Genomic DNA, 23995 nt, shown 5'->3' with positions numbered 1-23995 from the left:
TGTGCCAAATAGATGAGGACACAAAGCTATGTTCTTTAACTTTTTAGGTTATGTTTCATTTTATCATTTTATGTTGCTCCTAGTTACAAGTGCATGAAAATAAGGCTACTGGTACTATTTTCAGAAGTAATTCCAAATGAAGTCAGTACTTTAAAGGGGCATATATCACTTTACATGCATCGGCTGATTTTGCTAGAAATTGTCTCTTCCAATTTAACAAGATGCAATCCATGAACACACATATATATATTTATGTCACTTGGCTGTAATGGAATATCCTTGAATAGAAAATTGCTGCCAGTGGTTTAGAAATTATGTGCGTCAGTATTCCTACTTAAATTAGAAAATAAGAGTTTGTAGATAACAATATCAGTTTTGATAAATCTCAGCTATTAATCTTTTTTAGCATAAGTATCAAATTTTTATATCAACATAAAGGTTAAAAATATTGGAATTTCTGATTGGCAAGAACCTAGTTTATCAGAAGTTATATATCTTACAGGTTGTCATAATAGCTTTTGTAGTTTTCAAGATTATAGGGTAATTTGCTTATTTTTCAGAACCTTTATACATTTTTCTTGGAAAAAAGAGTGGATTGCTATGGAAAACTCTTCTAACTATACATGTAATAAATGATAACCTTTTAGTTGTCATTCAAGCAGTGGTATTTGTGAATTCATTAGTAAATTCTGAATAATAAATAAAATATTGCATATTTTGTAGAGCTCCTGAAATCATCTTGGGTTTGCCATTTTGTGAAGCTATTGATATGTGGTCACTGGGATGTGTGATAGCTGAGTTGTTTCTTGGCTGGCCTTTGTATCCAGGAGCTTCAGAATACGATCAAGTAAGTCTTTGCTAATATGCTGATATTCAAACAATACTGACTTTAAACTATTATGCTAGAGATTAAGTTTCACTGAATCCAATAGGATTTACTTCTGAGTAAATATTACTTGATATTTGTACATGGGGTAAATGAGAGCCTCTTAAGTCATTGACACTGGACTTTTGCTCTGAGAGCAATTGATTGAGGTTAATCAATAAGTACTTATTATTCTCAGATTGCTACACATAACTTTGTGCTTAACACATCCTTATTATTTCTGGTTATTTTTAGCATGCAGGTTTTTGAGACAAAATATAATCTTATAAGACATCATGTAAATATCTGTTCATTTTGTACTCTCCCATCCTATTTCATGATCCGATGTTATAAGAAAAATACAAAGAACTACTAGGCTATGGAATATCCTTTTGAATTAATGGTGTAAAGTCAGTACTGTTAAACTAACAAGCATATTTTGCTGCTGCTGCTTCACTTAGAGAAAGAAAGCTAGCAGTTACAAGGTTAAGTACTTTCTGCCCGTGGCTATACAACACAGTTGCCTGCTCCATTCTCTGCCAAGAAAGTTTTTTCCAATGTGAGCATAACTATATGCAAAGTATGGGTATAACTATGTATACATGATTTCATGAAGTCATGTTTGCTCTGGGGCAGAGACGGTCCTGGAGTTATTCTCCTTGCAGTGGCCAATCTAATTAAGTCCTCTTCCTCTCAACTGTGCTATATATTGAAGTGAATATTTACACTCCAAAAATTTACTAAAAAAGGAAAGCCTTTCCTCATCATACGTTGGTTAGATACCAGTCTCCTTTTAACTACACTTTCACATGGACAGTTGGTCCTCAAGTTATAACCTTTCGTTCAGTGATTATTCAAAATTGTGGCAATGCTGAACAAGGTCACTTACAATGAGTCCTTAGAGTTCTGGCCATTTGCAATGTCCCTGTGATCATTGCAATGAACCATAGCCATGTGATCACAATTTCCGATGTTCCATTCTGGCTTTCCACAGGCTAAGTTAATATAGGTAATCAGTAGGAAATCACCTTTGATTACATTAAGTCCTCGCCTAATGGCCTGCATGGTCCTCATTTAACTATGTCAGTTCTGAGACTGCCAGAATTGCTGTTGCCAAGTAATGCAGTTACTTGCTATTGTGCTTTATGATCACATTGCTTAGTGATATTGTCCCAATTGTTGTCATAACTGTTGGACTATCTGTATCTATTTGCACTTCATTTCTTCTTAAATATAGATGGTGTACGTATAAATATTTTCCGTTATTTACAGCTATTCTCAATTAGTCTGAAATCTGCTTGATATATTTTACTTCCATTGCTTTATGTACAAACAGAAGGATTTTCCACAGGCATTTTATTGGTAAAATATCTCAAGTGAAGAAGTCTAAAAATTATAATAAATTGGTATAAAACAGGCCTGCACAACTTGTAGAAGGGAAAGGGCTGCATTGATACCTTAAAAATAATTATGGCCCACAGAGAAATAGCTGGTGCAGAATTGTAGCTGGAAGTCCTGGTGAGGTCCAGAGGTATTGGAGAATTCCACAGCATGTCTTTTGGATCAAAAAAAAATAAAAAATAAAAAACCACGCCTAAATCCTTTCTGATGATAGCAGAATTTGGCAGCAATGGGTTTATGAAGTTTTCAAAAAAATTCTGCTGGACCACACAAGAGTTGGTCTGCCATATGTGGCCTGCTAGTCTTATTTTGCACAGGCCTTGTAGTAGAAATAGTGTCTTAAACACATAATTTTCCACAGGAAAAGAATAGTAGTAATATGTGTAAAAGAAAATGATAAATAATTTGGCTGATTTCCTAGTAACAATTAATGCATTTAATTCTAAAACTTACTGTATTAAATGAATATCAAAAAGGATGACTTTCAGATGTTAAAATAACATGGAACACTAAGCTTAATGTGAGTATCTTATGAACATGACATCTTCAGTACTTCAAAATAGAACGTTTTTTTAAGGCATGAAAAAAATCTCATTCATATATTGATGAATTGGCAAAGTTGAAACATAAGTTGAATAGTGTTTTAAGGAAAACTATTATGATTAAACACAAAATTGTATTGTTTTCCATATAGCTTGTATATTAAAAACAGCTGGAAAATTCTGTTCATGGTCCCATCAAAAGGTCTGATTCACAGCAAAGGCCAAAAGTTTTTCTCCATAGAAGCAACCTAATTATGGAATTCTCTCCCAAGGGGAGTAAAACATTTCTGGGATACAAAATGCCTAGGACAAAAACATCTTTTGTAACATACTGTGTTTAAAGTACTAGTGTCATTATTATTTTCTTAGAATTGATAATTTTTATACTATATTTTATTCAACTATTGCATTTAAGCTTGCTTTTATTCTTCTATATACCATTCTGTACTTATTTGGGTGGAATAATGATATAAAAATAAAATTACTCTTACTATATGTTAATATTAATAATTGTTTCTTGACAACATCAATATTATTTTTCTGTTGCAGATTCGTTACATTTCACAAACACAAGGACTACCAGCGGAGTATCTTTTGAGTGCGGGAACGAAAACAAGCAGGTTTTTTAACAGAGATCCAAACTTGGGATACCCTTTGTGGAGACTGAAGGTTTTTTTTTCTCTTTTAATTTCTTTTTTTCTTTAGAAGGCTTATTTTTTATTAGTACCACTTATTTTTAAGATATATCTTCGCTAATTATTTGGTTTTCATTATTTCATTTATATTTTAAAAATAGTAACTGTTAAATAAATTAAAAACAATAAATGTCATTTATTATAATAAGTAAACTACTAGCAATCGATATTGCGTTCAGTAGCATTTTGTCCAGGGAAACATCAGCATCTGATCATCAGGGGTAGATTATTTATTAATTTGCTAATAACTGGATGAGGTGTATAACTGTAAACCCATTAAATAAAGGAGGCCTAAATAGTGACTGACTGCACATATAACATCCATAATGTGATTCAATTTTGACTTGGATTGTGTATAAACCAACCCTAATGATTAGTGGATTAGTCATAAATGTGAGCTACTGTAGTTTGTCCAAAAAATTATGTGAATATAAATTTAGCCATTAGCTATAATGTTATATGAATCCTTTATGTACTAAAACCAGAAAACCATTGGTGGAAAAATGATGAGTGATAACAGAGGCTGGAAAAAAAAAGATGGGATTTCCTCTACCTTGCCACAGAGAGATTCTATAAAACTATATCTAAGAAAATGCTTCTACAGTGCATTTGTCCAGTAAAACAAGTCCTATAAATAAAAAATATTTTAATTACTGTTTTGAACAGTTGATGCAAAAAGATGTTCTGAATGGGGCTTTCTTTTTTGGAAATTTACAACAGACATGTCTATAGAAAACATGTTTGTACCATGAAAAAATTACCAATAAAATAGTTTCTGTAAAATTTAAGGCAATCTAAATTGATTTTGAAGAAAATTGTAAACTTCAAATGTCTTTGGCCATTTTCTGTAAACACACATTGTGTTTGCTAGTTATTTCTGCCCTGATTATAAAGCTGTTTTCCTGATTTAAAATACTGTTTAGATCTAAGCTCTTCAGAAATTCTCTGAAACCTGCAGTATTGCAGGCTGACCTACTTTTGCTTTTATTGTACTAAAATATTAAATCTTGATATAATTTCTTGTAACTTCCATTTTATTTGACAGACTCCAGAAGAACATGAGTTGGAGACAGGAATAAAATCAAAGGAAGCTCGGAAATATATTTTTAACTGTTTGGACGACATGGCACAAGTAAGCTGCCAGTAAAAAATAATAATTGCCTTTGAAAAGTACAGGTATTATAATTCAGAGAAGTACTAATTTACAGTTGTTTTACACAGAGGCTAACTGTGTTCCCTTTCTTTTATCCCCATGGGGCTATATAACTAGTAGACCTGAGGCTAATTCTCAGTAATTTAGCAGTTATAAGTAAAAAATTTTAGGAAAACCACTTAACTTCTGCTAGACTTGTCTTGAACATATACTTTAAATGAAAAGGCAATATTTCTTTTAAGTTAAATATTTGTTAGAAGCAAATCAAGAGAAAATGGGAGTAAACTAGAACTACGTTCCTCAAGAACTTAAAAGATTCATGTATTCTTTATTTTTCCTGCTGTAAAGTGTATAAGTTGAACAAAAATCTAAACAATTTTTAAAACCTTTTCACAAGGTAAATATGTCTACAGACTTGGAGGGAACAGATATGTTGGCAGAGAAGGCTGACCGAAGAGAATATATAGATTTGTTGAAGAAAATGTTGACAATAGATGCAGATAAGAGAATTACTCCGCTGAAGACCTTGAACCATCCATTTGTGACAATGAATCATCTACTGGATTTTCCACATAGCAACCAGTAAGTTTGTGGCTCAGATAAATTATACTGTTAATTCATTCAGATTTGTAACCTGCTTCTTCATGTTTTTGGACAAATAACAAACAAGAAACAAGTATTATTAATTTCAGAAAAATGTTTAAATTAAATAAAGTGGATTCACTAAAATAAATTCCTAAACAATAGTTTTACTATGATGTTATTCAGAGACTTCTAGAAATCCTATTTTAATAGCAGAGAAAATTATTTCCTTTTTAAATCTTGGCTTTCCACTGCCGTTTATTGATTTTTCATAGACAGGTAAGTTTTATATCGCTAATACAAAAGAGAGAAACCTGGTAGTAATATATGATTCGCTAGAAATATTTTGTTGTATGAGTGTATTTTGGAATAAGGAATATTTGTTTGTTCTGTGAAATTGTGATGGAAAAGAATAGCAGTTATAGTTCCTTAGGCAAGTATCAAACTAGATTTCAGAAATCAGCCAAGCAACTTAAAAGGTTTGATAACTATTAATTTGCAGACATTTTATTTTTAATAATCAGACATAGTCTGTATGGTGTTAGCTAAATTGCTTCATATTCTCTTTTAGTGTGAAATCCTGTTTTCAGAATATGGAAATTTGTAAACGAAGAGTTAATATGTATGACACTGTTAATCAAATAAAAAGCCCATTCACGACACACGTTGCACCAAATACAAGCACAAACCTCACCATGAGTTTCAACAACCAGCTGAGCACTGTGCATCATCAGGTAAATCAGTTGCTTTTTGTTTCTTTTGATGAACAAAATCAAAATAAAGCATTTTATCATTTCTTGGAATGATTCTTCCTAGTAATTGACTTGTTTTTAGTACAGTAGCTTTAGTGAATTTAATTTTTAATCAGCCCAGTATTTGGTAGCATTTGTTCCAAACATCTATCATGACTGCCTATGAGTTCTAGATCCTCTTCAGGATGTGCGAATCTGATTAGTTAAAGTTGGTTAAGAAAGTGATTGACATCGGCAGATGCTTTCCTTTAGTTGTTTTCAGTTGTTTAATATATATGTTAGAATATTACAGTTTCAAATTCTAATGATAGATTGTCTTGTTTTTCAGGCTAGTGTTTTGGCTTCCAATTCTACAGCTGCAGCTACTCTTTCTCTAGCAAATTCAGATGTTTCACTATTGAATTATCAGTCTGCTCTCTATCCATCCTCTGCAGCACCAGTTGCTGGTGTGGCACAACAAAGTGTTTCCTTGCAGCCTGGAACAACCCAAATTTGCACTCAAACAGACCCATTTCAACAAACATTCATTGTATGTCCTCCTGCCTTTCCAAGTAAGTGCGTTTTTATCCTGACATACCATTTCTGAATATCCATGGCACCATAATTTTAATAAGGTTTTTAAAAGATAGAAAAAAGTTCTCTCTCTTTATGCATTAAAATCTACATTTTCTTACCTTCTGTAATAAAAATTATGTGAAAGAAATGTCCAGGCAACCCAAGTTGATTTTGGGGATTCTAGGACAAAATTGGATTTTGTAATATAGAAAATAGTATCTTAAGTATGGTATGGTGGGTACAAATAGAAGAAAGTAGCATAGTTCACTTAATGGCTATTTCAAAAAACATTTTCTTGACTGCTTCATAGCTGTCTTACAAACAGAGGCCAGTGTCCCCAACTTTTTTGACCCTGTGGCATACTGGGTATCTTGAGAACATAGAATCAGTTGTCATAGATTGCTAGCTTCTGAGGTGATTGAACTTTTTTCAGTACTGATAATTATGATCTGCATCTTTTGTATGCATCATCTTTGGAAAGTAAGCTCTGAAACATATTTGGGTAGTTATTTGTGACCTTTTTCCATCCAGCTGGTCTTCAGGCAACCACAAAGCATTCTGGGTTCCCTGTAAGGATGGACAATGCTGTTCCAATTGTACCACAAGCGCCAGCAGCTCAGCCACTGCAGATCCAGTCCGGAGTTCTCACACAGGTAAAAGTGGGGATGGGGGCAAGTAAAACAGGGTGTCATACATACGTTTGGATAATATATGTGGTGTATTCTCAATTGAAATTGAGAACCCAGAAATTCCTACGCCTTTAAAAAATCATCAGTAGAATATTAAGGAAAAAATAATAAAGTATTTCTTTGTCTAATGATTTCTTTGCTTTAAAGGTTTGGCCTTTGCAAATGGACTTAATTGTCCAAGACCAAAATTTTAGGCAACTTTCATTTACAGGTACAGATCTACCATTGTGCCTAAAATAGAATATATTAGCAGCTGTTATTCTGGAAAAAGATACACTTTAATTGGCTTTATTTGCTTGCCCTAAAATTTCAATTAATGTAAGATTTAGTAGAAAGCAGACAAAGATGTTGTCTATCACTATTGATTCAATTAAATTACTCTTTCCCATCAACTTTACCATTCACTTTAGGAATGCTTTTTGCATTTGTTCTGTTTTTTGATGCTGAGAAAATGACAGGTTACACATAATAACAACGTTTTAGACTTACTACTTTGATAATATTAGTTTTCTGTTCTGCTATAAAAACAAAGGGGTTTCTGCTCTCAGAATACTGTTTTTTAAATATATGTTCATTATTGACATGGGATGTTTGTTCCGGAACAGAAGATTTTGAAATAAGTTACATACATTACTTCTTAACTTAATTGTATTACCTTTGGTTACATTATTGTAAACTCCATTTAGGTCAGGCACAAATAACTTAAAGACAGCAACTTACCCTTTTTTTATTTATATTGCAGAAGGCATTTGGAAGCACTTAGGTTAGCATAATACAAATCCCATATTGTATTCAATATGAATACAACAAAAAATTTCTTCTTTTCTAGGTTTTAAGATTTTTGTGGTGAAATATATAATTATACTGACAGCAATTGAATTGCTCTATTTTTAAGAGGAAATCAATAGGAATTTTTATATCAAATCACACAATGCTGGTTTAACAATTGAATGCTTTCAGTATGCCATTGTAGAAATTCTGTTTCCAAGCCTTCCCTGCACTGTGTTTTATACCCCGCCCACCGATTAATTTTTGTTTTAAGTGCACTAAACACAAAAGGCTTGTTCATGGATATGAGGAAATACTTGTTATCACTACATACAAGTTGGCAGAAAAGCATATAGATTTTCAGTGGATACTATGAATTCTGCAAATCATTCAAAAACGCCCTTAGTATCCTTGGGGGAAGCCTTTCTGGCCCTGTTACCTTAGTACATTTGTTTCACTCACTGCCTAATCTACATTTCAGGGAAGCTGTACACCACTAATGGTAGCAACTCTTCATCCTCAAGTAGCCACCATCACGCCGCAGTATGCGGTGCCCTTTACTCTGAACTGCGCAGCCGGCCGGCCAGCGCTAGTAGAACAGACGGCTGCAGTACTGGTAATTGCCTCCCTTGATTGTGTTCACTAACGGAGTTTTTGTTTTAACTTAGACTTTGCAGAGGGCATGGAAGCATGTGCCATCTTGTGGCTGTGTTCTTGCTACATCTTAATGTCTTGTTGTTTTTCCTCCCAAACATTGCTGAAGCACTGTCTGACTCTGATGTTTACTGTTGCTCTGTAAAGAATCCAGATTCATTGACTGTTGTTCTTTGTTAGCTAGATTGCTGATCAAGCTCTTCTCCTAGTTTGGAAAGAGCAGTAATGTACTTCTTCTTTTCTGTACTCTTTATCTTTTTAATTTTGCTGATTGAAAACAATAGCAATGATCCTTAGATTGATTCAGCCATTAATACCTGGGTAGCCATGTCTTGACAAATTTAGGTTTTTTTTAAAAAAAAAAAGTTTCTTTGACCGTACAGATGTGTTACGCACAGGAAATCTCTAATTTCATTAAATTCTTTATTGATTTATGGCTTTAACAACCCAGATTTATTAACCTACATGAACTAGCAGCAACCCAGATCTCTCTGGCCTTTCATTACCTTGACCAGTGTGCATCATCCTTAAAAAGATACTGCAACTCACCCTTGCTTTTAGTTCCTTTTAAATGTCTTGGTTGAGATTAAAGGTGAGCTCTTCCTATCTAAGCTATATCTTAAAGCAGTTCTTTAATTCTCTAGGGTGGTTTAAAGTGTGCACACTTCTCAAATTTTTCTTTCTCATTCTGGATTTCTCTGATTGGAATTCATCCTTTGTAAATGCCACAAAACAATCAATTAGAAACCCCAGAATCAGATCAGTGAAAACATGGAAACATTGCAGTGCACTTGAAATGGTGATGTCCTCACATGTCTTGCCAAGCACACTTCTACTTGTTGCATACTCGTTGTCTTATGTTACTTTAAAGTGATAATTCGCGAGCATCTTTCTCTTCCAATGGAGAGAAAAGGGGCATTGCTGGCTTTAGTCAGAACAAGTCTCACCAAGATGAGTAACTGCTCCCTCTAACATTGCTACTGTTGCTCCAAGGAATGCCCATCAGTAGGCAAGATAGATTTTTTAAAAATTGTAACTGCATATGTTGAAAAAAATCACTACAAATTTTGTAGTTCTTCATTCTGACTTCTATTATTCAATTCTGGCTAAATTTCATAATTGAAACATACAGAGTGCATCCAATAGAACTTAAAACTTTAATTATTTACTATCAGAAGACTATTTTGGATATTTCAACCAATAGACTAAACTGTCGCTCTTTGGATTTGCTGCTAGGAGACTGAAACCAGAATGTTTTATACTCAAAATTCATTGGAGCGGAAAATTAAAATCTGAAACTAGTATAAATTAATACAGATTAAGACCTCTTGTCTCACAGGAAAGGGAAAGCAACTATGGAAGGCACAGGCAATTTCAACTTCTTTTCTGTTTGTCTCCCCTCTTATCTTTTGAGATTTCTCAAGACATAGCCTTTATGTTTTCAAACAATTTAAAGCTTTAAGGATTAAAAACTGGATTTTAATAAATCCCTAGATGACATACGTGGAATTGGAATCTGCAAAGCATTCAGAACTGAAACATTTCATGCTTGAAACAGTTGTTTGAGGTTCAAATGAAATGCATCAACCTTAGTAAAAATGCTCCAACTTTGTTTCGACCAGTCTGGGATCACTTTTTAGTTCGGAACGAGCTGTTTTGAACTCAAATACTGTACTTATGGAATGGTCAGAACAATGTGGGAACACTGAAAAATGGAAGAGTTATGTTTGAGCTCGAAACAAGATTTAAATGTTTTGAGTTTGAAATGTTTTCTGCATCTCTGCTTGAAATACTAATTGCTGTGCTTCTATGATACAATGGCACAAAATGTATCTTCTAGACTAAATCCACTTAATCTTATCTGAATCCTACCTTTCTCTCCATGGATTTTGGCTTCTAGGCTTTTGCCTGAAATGCTCACCTTTAGTGCTTTCAACACTTCTCCCTTTTGCCGCTTCATCTAAGTTTACGTTAGCCATTTGCTAAGCTTTGCATATTTTTGTCCCTCCTCTGTCAAAACAGTTCGTCGCTTGGAAAACCCGATTTCTGCCTTCTGGTGGGGACATTAGATCTTGCACTGTATTAAACTCTCTGCTTTGTCTTGTGCAGGTGTTGGCTTTTGGAAAGAGGCATGGTGTGACTTAACATTATTCTCTTTTTTTTATTATTCCGCTTATGTTGGCAGAGGGGTTAGCAGTTCTCTGCTTGAAAGCTGCTTGTTTGGAACCAGTGTTTGGAATAAGAGAATTTGTTACTTGCAGAAATATGTCATTTAAAATTGGAATGTTTTCAAACTGTATTGCAGTTTGAACTGTGTGGAATGTGATTATATGAATTGGATTCTGGAAGTATTTTATTACAGATTTTTTTCTTTTAAGTAAGTTTTTGCAAAGAGAAAACATTCTTGGATGGATTTAATAAATCCATTGTAAGCAGTTCACACTATAAGCAGATTTATTATAACTATGGTAGGATCTGAAAGCAAACACAAGAATTAGTTGTTCCTCCATAGGAGTTACATGTTCTACATAAAGCAACAGTGGACACAGAGGAACTCCTTTTATTAAAAACTGATGACCTGGGATACATTCTTCATGCCCTGGAGAGGAAGGGTTAGCTATATTCTACAACATTAGTCCTGTAGAATTACAAAAATAAACAATAAATAATTGTTACAAAAAGGGTTAGTCATAATCTGCCAAAGTAGAAAGAGAGATAGTTGAACCTCAGCTATCAGGTATGAGCTCCTCTCAAGTGAGAAATTGTTATAGTATTTCCTTTATAATTCAGAGCCTTTATAGTTATATAATGTGTATTTAAAATATTTAAGATTGCACATGACCCAGCAATTTATTTTTCTTACCTTAATGGCTCAACAGTAACCATCTCATTCAAGGTCAGTGATCCTAAATTTTATAGATTTAATCTGATTTATCCACATTTGACTATATAGCTTGCAATTTTTGTAAAGTATTTGCTTTTCAAATAGAAGAAAACATTACTCCTGATTAATTGTGGAGGAACCACATAAAATATAGTTCACATTATTTTTAAATTTTGGAATTTCAACATAATGAATGAGCCAAAAAAAATTGTTCTCCAAACATTTAAACAGAACCCTTCATTTAAAAATTATATTGCCTTCTACTTCAGTCCTGCACCAACTGATTTTCTACTAGTGAGCATGCAGAAGTAGTTATCAAGACATGTTATTCAGCAGCTGTTGTAGGCAGTTATCTGCAGACTACTCTATTGAGTTAGTGAGGAAGGGATATTCATATTCTTTCAAAGGGCTAGTTTCACATGGAAATGTTTGTATTAGAATTAGCTTTTAAAAACAAATGCATTATCTCCAAAACAGCCTAAAAATTTGCTGCTTTACTAAAGTCTCAATCTCTCATTCCATATTTGAAGAATCATCTTCAAAGTCACTCACTTAAACTGCCTAGCTGTTTAAGTGCTAAATATATTTTCTGCAACACTATATAAATGTCTTACACAATTGGTCTTACAAGATACAATGGAGTGAGAGGAAACATTTTTATTTGCATTTTTTTTCATTTCTATTTGTAAAATTATTTGCAGAAATGCAGTCTTATGTCTTTATCTCTGCAAGTTAACAATATCTCATTTCTTTTACGTTAAACAACTTTTTAAGTATTTTTTTTTAAAGCTAATCTTAATAAATCTTTTTTTGTTTTTGTTTTTGTTGTTTTGCAGCAGGCCTGGCCTGGAGGGACCCAACAGATACTTTTGCCTTCCACTTGGCAACAACTTCCAGGGGTTGCATTGCACAATTCTGTCCAGCCTACAGCTGTGATTCCTGAATCAATTGGAAGTAACCAGCAGTTGGCTGATTGGAGGTGAGTCTTCAACCAGAAATATAAGTAGTACATAATATGAAAAAGTGTAGAAATGATGCAGTGTTTTCAGATTATATTTTTTAGAATAGATGGTCAGATATGTAATAGTAAACTAAAAAAAAACTTTTTAACCTAGTATGTACTTTTTATATCCCTTTGGGAGGACAGGAGAGTGAGAGAAAGACATCTAGAAATATGATTGAATAATCAGGAACTGTGTGGATAGAGATAATTTCTGTAAATGCTTACAAAAGGTAGAAAGAGGTCTTTTGGGCATTCTCAAGACACACCATCATGCAATATTAAGCTACAGTTTTTTTCTGCAAAATAATGTAAAGTTTGTGTAAAGTTTTAACAGCAAGGAAAGAATACTCTGGTACAGTCATATTTTCTGTTCAAAGAGGCAGAGATCAAGCAAAACCTATCACAATGTAGATAAAATAATTATAGATTCTCCCCATTCCAGAATTCTAATTGAATATTGCCCTAAGAGTTCTGGTCTTCTGGAGTATATCTGTATGTGTGAATAGATATGCTTTCAAGTCAATATTGACTCCTGGTGCCTGCCTGGACAAGTCCCTCCAGTTTTCTTGGCAATGTTTTTTAGAATTGGTTTGCCCTTCCTAGGGGTGAGAGAGAATAGCTGGCCCCAAGGTCACTTAACTTGCTATGTGCCTAAGGTGGGACTAAAACTCACAATTTGCCAGTTTCTAGCCTGATGCCTTAACTATTATAACAAACAGGCTCTATTCTGGAGTACATAAATAATACTAGGAAACTGTGTTATTTTCTTTCCTTTAGAAGTGCTCATTCACATGGAAATCAGTATAGCACTATTATGCAGCAGCCCTCTTTGTTGACCAATCATGTGACTCTGGCTACTACACAACCTTTGAATGTTGGAGTGGCTCATGTTGTAAGACAGCAGCAAAGTAATGTGGTACCAGCAAAGAAGAACAAGCACCCATCTCACAATGCCACTAAGTAAGTAAAGTGTTTGTCCCAATTCTGAATAGGAATTGACAGATTGTATTTTTCATATACATACATTTTCTAGACATTTTAGTATAACAACACTATAATCATAGCAGATTAAAACTTCAAGCACATTCAAACCCAGACAGTTATAAGAACTTTCTTGTGCACTAGTATTAATTTAGTATTAATAAAATATCTAATTACTGAGGAAAAGTAGAGATTAACCATTTAATTACAGAGTCTGGAACAAGCACTGATTTGAGAATCTTAACATCTAAATGACATGCTTTTCTCTTGGATTGTACATGATTATTTGAGCTGGAATAAGCTCAGAGCCATTCAAAATATATAAGCTCTGTTTATGGCTTTGGTGGATGAATTTATCATAATTATACACTTTCTCATAGGCCTGCATCTACTTTGGAGGCTATTCCATCTCAAGTCTACTCTCTAATTGGAAGCAGCCCTCTGCGTGCCGCATCTTCTTCCTCCAATGCTCTCCTTCCAGTGCAAGAACAGCACCAGCCCATTGTTATTCCAGATACCCCCAGTCCTCCTGTTAGTGTAATTACCATCCGAAGTGACACTGATGAAGAGGAAGACAACAAATACAAACCTGGAAGGTAGGGGCTTAAGCTTCTTTCAATTCATTAATGCATTACAATAAAAAAGAGAGAGTCATGAAGCTAAAAAGAAAAAGAGCCCATAGCTCAGTACTTGAGTATATGATTTTTCAGGTTCAAGAAAGGTTCATGGCACAGTCTCTGACATCTTTAAAGGGTGCTTCCATTGATAATTCTGGTCTAGATTGATCAATTGGTTTGAAGGTACCTCATTGATAATTATGGCCTAGATTGTTCAATAGAGTTGAAGGTGTCTGCACTGATCATTCTACTCTAGACTGAACAGTAGATTGGTGGGATATAATACCCTTTAATAATGTATGTAAATGTTAAAGCTAATGTAATGTAAATCTCATCTTATACAATGATACAGAGCTGTTGGATAAGTTCTTCTTTTTTGAAGCACGGGATTCTTCATAGGTTATGCAATTATAACCTTTCATATCTTTAGTTTATGATCTGGGCTAGAAGTATTAGTTTTGGACTAGCTCCAAACTGTTCTCCATCATTTAAAAAGTTGCAGGCCTTATTAGGCCAGCTTAACTTACAGGATAGTTGTGAGAATGAAATAAGATATGGTCATATATCCCACTCACAGCATTTGGAAAACAATGGGATGCAAGTGTATTTAGTATAGTTTTGTATTAAGAATAATGCAGGAGTTGCAGTACTTTTTTGTAAACATCATTGACTGCATTGCACAACTGATTATTTCTTTTTAATCTTATTTGGGTTGCTGAATAGTGTGGTTATGCATTTTTAAGTATTGTAATAAGTCAATATTAAGATAAATAAGATAACTAATAAAGAGTTATTGTTTTCTCATAGTTTGGGCATGAAGCAGAGATCCAATGTCATCAGCTACGTTACTGTTAATGATTCCCCTGATTCAGATTCTTCCCTGAATAGCCCTTATGCATCAGATGCACTTTCCACACTCAGGAGCTCTGGTGGTGCGCTGGAGCCAAGTAGAGGGGCGGCTGAAAGCTCCACCTCCCGTACCATTATTGTGCCTCTGAAAACACAGCTTAGTGACTGTACTGTAGCCACCCAGGCCTCAGGTAAGGTTCATTGCCTACAAATTGCATTGGTCTATAATGTGCAATTGATTTTTTTTCCTCCCATTTTTATGAGCTTGTACTGAAAAAAAAGGTATCTCTGTTAGTGTTTGCACAGCTTCTATAACCAATATACCAGAGTAATTGTCAGGGGGAATACATGGGCATTTCAATTATGATGGCTCTTACCCATAAGGAAAAGGTTGTTTGAGTATAAATACTTTTACAAAAGATTCTTTATGACGTTCAGAGTACAACAACTTAATATAAATGTAATCTCCATTAAAAAACAACAACAAATGTATTAATGATCAAACCTGATGTGTTGCAAACAATGTTTCTCTTAAAATGTCAGAAGTATGTGTATGTGTGGATTCCTGTATTTTAATACTTTATTAAGTATTCTGGACTAATCAGTACTTTAATTCTATATAATATAAATGGATATAAAAATGGAAACGCAGAGATGTAGTCAAGTTTCTATCAAGCATAAATAACCAGATGCATTTGTTGATTTCAAACTACAGAAGAGTTTATTATTGCTACTATAAACAAGAATCTAGTCAACTAACGGTCAAAGCTAGATTGGTGCTAGATAAAAGTAAACAGAATTCATGGGGCTGGACTTGGATCTTTCTGGCAACACAATGAATCCTAACTGATGACATGTTTTACTTCACCTCCCAGTTCAACCTGCTCTTCCATACTTTCTTCTAATTCAAGATAATAATTTTCCCAAGTCAATTTTTTTAAAAAAATTATATAACAAGAATCACAAGATAGCAGTTTTTTAAAAATCAAATCAATAAAACAACGAAAACGATATAAGGAGAGTAAAAGTCTCTTCACAATGTACTTTATTATCACTCCAAGAGGAAAGATGTTAGAAATATACCCAAAGTCTGTGAATGCTTTAAAGCAGTTCCTTAAACATAGATTATTTTAAGAACAGATTTTCAAACATTATAGCTCCCCCTTTTTAGTGCCTTCTTAATTCAGACACCAAAGAGATAGATTGATGGATAATTTTAATAGTTTTTCATGCAAAGATTAAGTTTCTTTCTTTTTTATACCAGTATTGAAAACTTAGGTGGTGGGCAAATATTTTGGGGCTGTGTTTTGCTATTTTAATACAGGTAGTCTTCAACTTGCAACTTACAATTCATTTAGTGAGTGTTCAAAGTTTCAGTGGCACTGAAAAAAGAGACTTAAGACTGTTGTTCACACTTACGACTGTTGCAACATTTCCATAGTCACATGATCAACATTTGGCCATTTGACAAAAGACTCATATTTATGACGTTTGCAGTGTTCTGGGGTCATGTGATCACTGTTTGCAACCTTCTTACAAACAAAATAAGTGGGGAAGCCAGATTCACTTAACAACTTTGTTACTAACTTAACAATTGCAGTGATTCACTTAACAACTGTGGCAAGAAAGGTTGTAAAATGGGGCAAAACTCATTTAACAGCCATTTTGCTTAGCAATTGAAATTTTGGGCTCAATTCTAACCATAGGTTGACTACCTGTATTAGGTTTTTTTTTTTAATACACAGCTTTTAATGTGTAATGTGAATGAAATAAGAATAGACTGGATCTTAGTTAGTGACACTTCTGAGGAGTTAACATGATCTCACTCACTAATAAAAGGTCAACTCAATTTTAAAATGTTATGTTCAAAAATATGATATGATTGCTTTCTTCAAAAAGTTCATAGAGTGTGTCCAAAGTCTAGTACATCTAGTAGAAATCTATAACATCTGACCTTGTTTTAAAACTGTTCTTAATTAAAGCTTGCCTCTTCATACCAAAGCTCCATTCCATTGTGTACCCATTGCTTCAAGAGGGCACGTACCTTCCCCAGGATTTCACCTTTCTTCTTTGGCAATATCTTGATATAGTTATCCTCAAAGAGATTTGGACTTCATTCAGAGAGCTTTTCTTTTGAAAGATTTGAAGAGTTATTTACTTTTGGATTGTATTGAAGAGGGGGATTCTTTATGGAATAAAAATTTGGTGGTTTTTATTGTAGGAGTCTTTAGCCTGAGCAAGATCAAGCCAATGGCATCTGTAAGTGGGCAAACATCAGGATGTTGTATCACACCAACTGGATATCGGCAACATCGGGTAGTGACAAATGCTGTGCAACCGCTCAACCTTAGCCAGGTATGTAAAATGATTTTTCCTCCTAGATTCTGCTGCAATGTTCACATAGTAGCAACTAGCAGTGCTGTATAGTAAAGGAACATGAAAAAGGAAATGCCAAAAAGACAGTTTGTGAATAATAGAAATTTCAAAGAGCAGTAGTGCTAAATTTTACATTGTAAGGTCCAGAAGGTAGACTCTCTTTGGGTGGAAGAAGTCCTCTTCATCTGATTCTTATCAGGAACATTGTTTTGCTTTCTTCTCCACCTCCTATTAGACCATTTTTTGTATAATAGTGTTTTGGATGTTTTCTTTCTAAGCTTGTTCCTTGTTTTATAGAACCAGCAAGCAACTGTACTGGCCTCTCAAGAGAGAAGTGGAAATCCAGCTCCCCGTAGACAGCAGGCCTACGTTGCGCCCCTGCCAACAACAATTGCTCAGGCTCCGTATACATTCCAGCATAGCAGCCCAGTCCACCCTCACTTGGCAGCAGCCACAGCAAGCCAGCCTCACATGTACACCTATGCGCCTACTACTGCTGCCACCTTGGGCTCCACCAATTCAATTGCTCATCTCTTTTCCCCTCAGGGCTCCTCCAGGCATACCACATACACAACCCATCCAAGCACTCTTGTGCATCAGGTCCCAGTCAGTGTGGGGCCCAGCTTGTTAACCTCTGCCAACGTAGCACCTGCTCAGTATCAACATCAATTTGCTGCCCAGTCCTACATTGGTGCTTCCAGAGGATCTGCAATTTACACTGGATACCCACTAAGCCCTACCAAGATTAATCAGTATTCTTACTTGTAATTTGGGACAGAAACCGTCTTGAAGTCATGAACGATCATAGAGGTGAAGAGATTTGCAGTAGGTTTTGCAGTATTCTAACAGTTCCACAATAGGAACCTCTGTGGAATCCAAGGAAAATAATGGGGAATCACCCCCTTGTTGACAATTCTGCTTATGCTCTCCAGAATCAGGTGGTACTGTTGGTGGAGCCCTGCTGTTCAGGGGAAACATAGGTGATGACTGGGTAGAATCTTTTGAATCAAATTCTCATTAAGATTTTACATTTAATTTTTATTCATGCTTTAAAAACAAACAACCAAGGCCTGAGCCCCATTTATTTAAAGCTATTATGTTAATCAGAAGGGAAAAGCAAATCATTGACTTTTTTTAAAGCTGTTCTTTAAAAAAATGTATTAGAATTAAATAGTACTTGTTTAAATTATTTTAGCAGCTTGCACAAACTCATATTGCCACTAAAATGCACATTTAACTCTAGGTTGCTAGGGCTGTTTTATAAACTTGAGTTAGTATTTTAATTTTAATTTTATAATTCATATTCTTGAAAGGCAAGAGCTGAATTCTACAAAAGCAGTTATTTCCTCTCTAGCTTCTCTTTATCTATGTACATAGACATATGTATATTGCTTTTCAATTCCCTGATTTTAATTATTTCTGTTGAAGGATAGAGTAGCATTTTTGTATACAGCTTTCTTTTAAATCACAGATTATTTTTAATGTGTGAATTTTCAAAATGAAGATGAATTTTCAAAATGAACAATGGCAGAAAGATGGATTTGCTTACTGTTATGAGATCACAGTCTGTAATGTTGTTATGACTACCTTGTCCAGAAGCTCTTGCACTTAGCTGAACATATTTAGGATTGCTGTTTCAGGGCAGAAGCCACTGGAAGTACTTCCTGTAAGGTTCACTAAATTGAATAGATGTGCAGTTTCTGGAGAGTTCTATCTGAGATTTAGGCCATTAGAATTATATTCTTTCAGTTTAAAAATAACATTTAGAAATGGGTTCTTTTCGCAGAAATGGAAGGATCTCTTGCCCATCTTGTCTTTCTTTGCCTGGTTCATTTAGCTGAAGAATCCAAAATTCACCTTAACATCAACTTACCGAAATGTAAACTTTTTATACTTCTGCTAGCACCTCCTTCTAGGAATTTGTTGGCAGGAAACATTAAAGCGCTCTTATTAAGACTTGTATACAATACATGCATGTAGGAATTGCAAAAACATGACACAAAATTGCAGATTTTAAATGTTTATTACTGAATTTAAAACTATTTTAGAAGTTTTGTAATGGTGATGTTTTAATATTTTACAGAAAATGAAATATGTACATATTGATTAGAATTAAATACAACAAGCAAAATTTCCTGCTAATCCCAAATGTTCTGTCTTTGTAATCAAAATGTGTAGTGATTATACTTGAACTCTGTACTTAAGTGTTTGTCTAACTCTTAAATGTTTCTGGGGATGAAATTGATATATTCCTTTGTATTTAAACCAAAATGAGTTGTTAATACATGTTGGAATGTATGTGAAATAATGCAATCGCCTAGAGCTCATCACTGTAGCACTGAGAGAAAGAGAGAAAAGGAAAAAAAAAGCTGCATGAGAGACAAGGATATCTTCTGATTTGTTTTGCACAGGTATGTGTGACTGGTGTGTAACCCCCCCCTCCCCCAATATTGTAGTGCCTTAAATGATTATGTAGTGTGACTAGAGTTTACAGTGAGCTTGCCTTATGATGGACCAGCAAGCCCCTCCGCTCTCCGTCAAATTGAAGCAATTTCATCAAATATGTCCCACAAAGGATAGATATAGATGACGAAACCATTTGCTTTAAGTTTCAATGCCAACAAAAACCGAACAATGGGCATCATTCAACCAAAGCCAAATGCTTCTGTAGTCTTGCTTACTTCAGCTGGAAAGCTAAGAATGTTCACAATTTGATCCCCCTGAAATGGCCAAGTGAGTTCAGACATCAAGCCAAGCCATGCATTTGTTAACCTGAATACAAAATGCAGACTACTTTTGAGTTTCCAGGCATAAGGTAGCCAAGCCATGATGTAGTGTAGTCTTCTCTAGAAAGTATTGCTTTACTAACCTGATACTCTCTAAACAAGACTGTGCCTTCAAAATATGCCAAACAGCCTGTCATGCTGATTGGGGGCTAATGGGAATTGTCATAACTAGAAGAGAGACCAGCTTGGGGAAAAAATTGTATGGCATGGTTTGATTGTGGCGTGTATGCCTGGAGACAAAATAGTTTGGTTAGCCAGTTCAAACAGTAACTTTGTAATCAAGTTCAAATTACAGCTTCTAACCAAGGCTTAGTGTGGTGTCTGAAATGCTTCAGTTTAGCTGGATTCTGACCTAAGCATTTTGAGTGACCTGTTCCCCCCCTCAAAATTGTAACTAGTCTAGCTGTTGATGCATCTTTAAGAGTATTATGCTAGGAATGCATTGGGAAACTTATTTGGTATTTCAGAGGTGTTTTAAGCATGTGCAATTTCTTTCCCTTAGGGTATACTGTAACATGGTTACCCAGGTGTGTAGCAGAAATTGCTTATAAAATATTTCTAGTTTGGTGTTACAATTATAACTTTTATACCAAAGAGAGCTTACTGGAAAGCACATAATTTAAGTTTTATTTAACACCACTAGTAATTTGGCGCTTTTGGAAAGCTTTGAAAACTCTAGCACTTGCTGTAAGGAAATAACAGATGAACTGGCCTGCTAGTGGTGACCTTCTAAAACTCATTTGGTTTCCTGAATTCTGTCACAATTGTTTATTTCACCACTGCCATTATGCAAAGACTGTTCTTGGCCAAATGGAGAATTAACTGTCTTGGAGAGTGGTATTGCTACAGCAATAAAAGGCATTAACAGCCTTGGAACCCAGTTTGTATTCCATCCAATCTACATTAAAAGACTAGATTTTGTACTTTACAAAAAAAAATCTAAGAATATTAAACCAATTTCTGGAGCATGCATGTTCACATGTTTAATAGTCCAAATGTGAACAATTTTTGAAATGGTAGCCGGCAATAACTCTGACCCATTAGTCAGGAATTGGGGAAGGGGGAGTCATGATTTCTGTGAGGCCAAGATTTCAGAGGTCTTAAAGCCACTTACCCCAATAGCTCTAAATAGTCTGTGGACCACAAGCCTTACAGTTTCCTTTTTAGTGAGGAATCTGTTGTGTCTGGCAATAGAGGAGAGTGGTTAACAGTGTGACTAGCTGTGAACATTTGTTGACTGTACTCTTGTTCTGTTGTATTTTTTTCTTCTGTATTGATGTGAAGATAACCAAGGAATTTCAGTTCTTTACATCACTGGTGTCAACAATTTCTGTTGCTGTAACATTCTCAGAATAGTTTTCTGCTTAGTGCCATGACCTGTAGCTCAATCCGCCTTATAGAAAATCTGAAAGTGGATTATTTTACCAATTAAACATTAATACTAAAATATTACTAGAATATTTCCAACGCAGCAAGGATTTTCAGAAAATCTGCTTGGAAAATGTAAAGTACAGGTCTTATAAAACAACCTATCCTTGAATGGGTTAATCATATTTTTACCTCAAGTCGGTTCACATATTCTGAGTGAACAAAAGAACTGGTTTTTCAAGACAAGCTTAAAGTATAACTATATATAATCCAAATTAAGCAATTATGAATCATTAACAAAAGACATTTTCCCAAGTTTTTGATTCTGACTTCCTCAGCAATTTGCTCCAGAGACCAGACACTTTATATCTGGAAGCAAATAAACATATTAAGAGTTTTCTCTAAGAGGCCTTCTTCTCACAAAGCAGGTGAGATAGCAAGTTACACACATAGCATACTACTGCCTCTTAGCTCTTTTAAAATCTCTCAATGTGCACCTGGAATGTTTGTCCAGATGGACACCATCCCAGGAAAGGAGACATAACTCCAGATAACTTTGGCAACTCTCTACCCTCCACCCTTTCACCTTTTCTCAAGATACAGGAGTCAATAGTAGGGAAGTTTTAATCAGCTTTGGTACCTCTATTGGCTTAGGATTCTTCCTGGCTAAAGATGGGGGTGGGGAAGTTTTTGAAAATAACCCCTCATATGATTTGTGAGAACTAGGCTGCAGGGGCATCTTTTTCTCCCAGTGCATTTCCAGGTTGCCTCACAATGAAAAAGGAGAAAGCAATAGCCTCACAGTTGTGCAGTCTACAAGTAAATGAACCTATATGCACAAAAATAAATGTTTCAAAAATTTAGTCTCCTTTGCTGAGGGAATTTGGAATACCCCCCATAATATTATGGCTGCATTATTCTGCAAGTTCTGAAATCTGTAGGACTTGCCTGTGAGGAGCTGTGCTTTTCTCTGCAACCTGAGCTCATTTGTAAGTAAATTTATTTTTAGGACTAGCAAGACAAATTATGCTTTACTTAATCACTTCTGTGATTAGACTTATTTAACATTCTTGATAGCTGAACTTTCACCTCATTGTTCTTGATACTCCACTGCAAAGGCAGCTTCTGAGCTTTACTGCTTGCACATAGTTAAACAGTGCAGTACCATACCTCTGATTTCAATATTTTTTAAACATAAAATTCAATTGCTTCTAGGTGACTGGGATTGGCACAGCCCTGCTTTCTTGTTTTAATTTTTAACTTATGAATGGTGCCGCATGTTGACATAGTTGTTTGTTGCTAAACTTTATATAATGTGTGATTTCAGATTCAGCTTGAACTATTATCTAATTCACTACATGTAGCAGTGCATTATATGTAATGTTAGTATTTCTGCTTGACTCCTTGATATTGCAATGGAATTCCTACTTTATTAAATGTATTTGATATGCTAGTTTACTGTGTAGAATTTAACTTTTTTCTGGTTGTGCTCTTCCTTTTTACAAGCCGCTAGATAAAGGTAGTTTCTGACAATTATTGATCTATGTTTGTATTGCCAATGTACTTAGGGGATAATGTAAAAATCATTTTAACAAGAGGAAATACAGATATTTAAAAACTTTAATACTAACTATATGGGAAAAGGGTCCATTGTGAAAACATGGTTTATCTTTGGATTCAATGTTTGTCTTTGGTTTTACAAAGTAGCTTGTATTTTAAGTATTTTCTACATAATATGGTAAAAATGTAGAACAATTGCAATGCATCAATAAAAAAGTTACTTTTCTGTATTCTATTAATTTGTTGATTTCTGATTGAAAACATCTGGTGGTTAATTCCATTTTTAAATTCCAATTGTACATCAAGGTAAAATGAAAAGAAAGAAAACCTTGTGCCAAGTCCCATTTTTATGTAAAGGATACCATGTAAAAGCAGCAGAAAGGGGAAAGAGAAGGCTGCCTTTAAGAGAACAGGGAATTTGTCAGCAGTACTGCATGTGGTAGTTTAGTACTTGAGAGTAGGGTCTAATTCGATGTCAGGATCAAAAGGAATTTTTGTTGAATGTGGAGATGGTCTGAGGATGGAGTATATCATGTCTTGACAGACTAGATTCCTTTGGTTCCATCTGGGCTGAGGCAGTGATCTGGATCCGTATGTTCAAAGAACAGAGAAGAAAGAAAATGGTACTTTGGCAGTGATACAGAGAGCAGGTTTTTATCATTGTAAAGCAGAGTAGCTTCAGAAACTGGTTATATTTTGTCTTGCTTTGTGCTTTCTCCCACCCATCGAGCTAACTCCATTTTCCAGGCCTTTCTGTTCTGGATAGGCATTCCTTTTCCCACCGGAGCTGTGCCATTGGATCAGGGCATATACAGAAAAGTTGCAAGGAGAGCCTTCAATTGCAACATGAACCAAGTGAGCCATAGACTCAACATGTAAGCATGATAAACTATCCCTACATGTTATTCACATTTC

General features: G+C 34.8%; 2 protein-coding genes across 5 annotated transcripts in view; one reads left to right on the top strand and one right to left on the bottom strand.

Moving 5' to 3' along the window:
• The window catches only part of HIPK1 (homeodomain interacting protein kinase 1), a 38924-nt gene extending 15609 nt beyond the window's left edge, over positions 1–23315 (top strand). For 2 of the 4 annotated variants that reach the window (XM_026713042.2, XM_026713043.2), the window contains exons 3-16: positions 724–847; positions 3358–3477; positions 4549–4635; positions 5054–5238; positions 5810–5972; positions 6319–6541; positions 7077–7198; positions 8484–8618; positions 12377–12519; positions 13321–13503; positions 13905–14120; positions 14949–15181; positions 17212–17345; positions 17664–23315. In XM_026713042.2, the coding sequence (XP_026568827.1) occupies positions 724–847; positions 3358–3477; positions 4549–4635; positions 5054–5238; positions 5810–5972; positions 6319–6541; positions 7077–7198; positions 8484–8618; positions 12377–12519; positions 13321–13503; positions 13905–14120; positions 14949–15181; positions 17212–17345; positions 17664–18134 (2539 nt within the window). In that variant the 3' untranslated portion in view covers positions 18135–23315. The remainder of the gene's footprint in view (positions 1–723; positions 848–3357; positions 3478–4548; positions 4636–5053; positions 5239–5809; positions 5973–6318; positions 6542–7076; positions 7199–8483; positions 8619–12376; positions 12520–13320; positions 13504–13904; positions 14121–14948; positions 15182–17211; positions 17346–17663) is intronic. The other 2 variants (XM_026713044.2, XM_087929300.1) reach the window with 2 other exon arrangements.
• LOC113444282 (bcl-2-like protein 15) overlaps positions 1–23995 on the bottom strand; it is a 192989-nt gene that overhangs the window by 74801 nt on the left and 94193 nt on the right. The window lies entirely within an intron of this gene.

The sequence above is a fragment of the Pseudonaja textilis genome, chromosome 3 (genome assembly GCF_049901715.1).
Source record: "Pseudonaja textilis isolate UNSWEBS1 chromosome 3, rPseTex1.2, whole genome shotgun sequence".
In the NCBI taxonomy this organism is placed as follows: Eukaryota; Metazoa; Chordata; class Lepidosauria; order Squamata; family Elapidae; genus Pseudonaja; species Pseudonaja textilis.
This window is presented reverse-complemented; position numbering and strand designations above follow the sequence as displayed.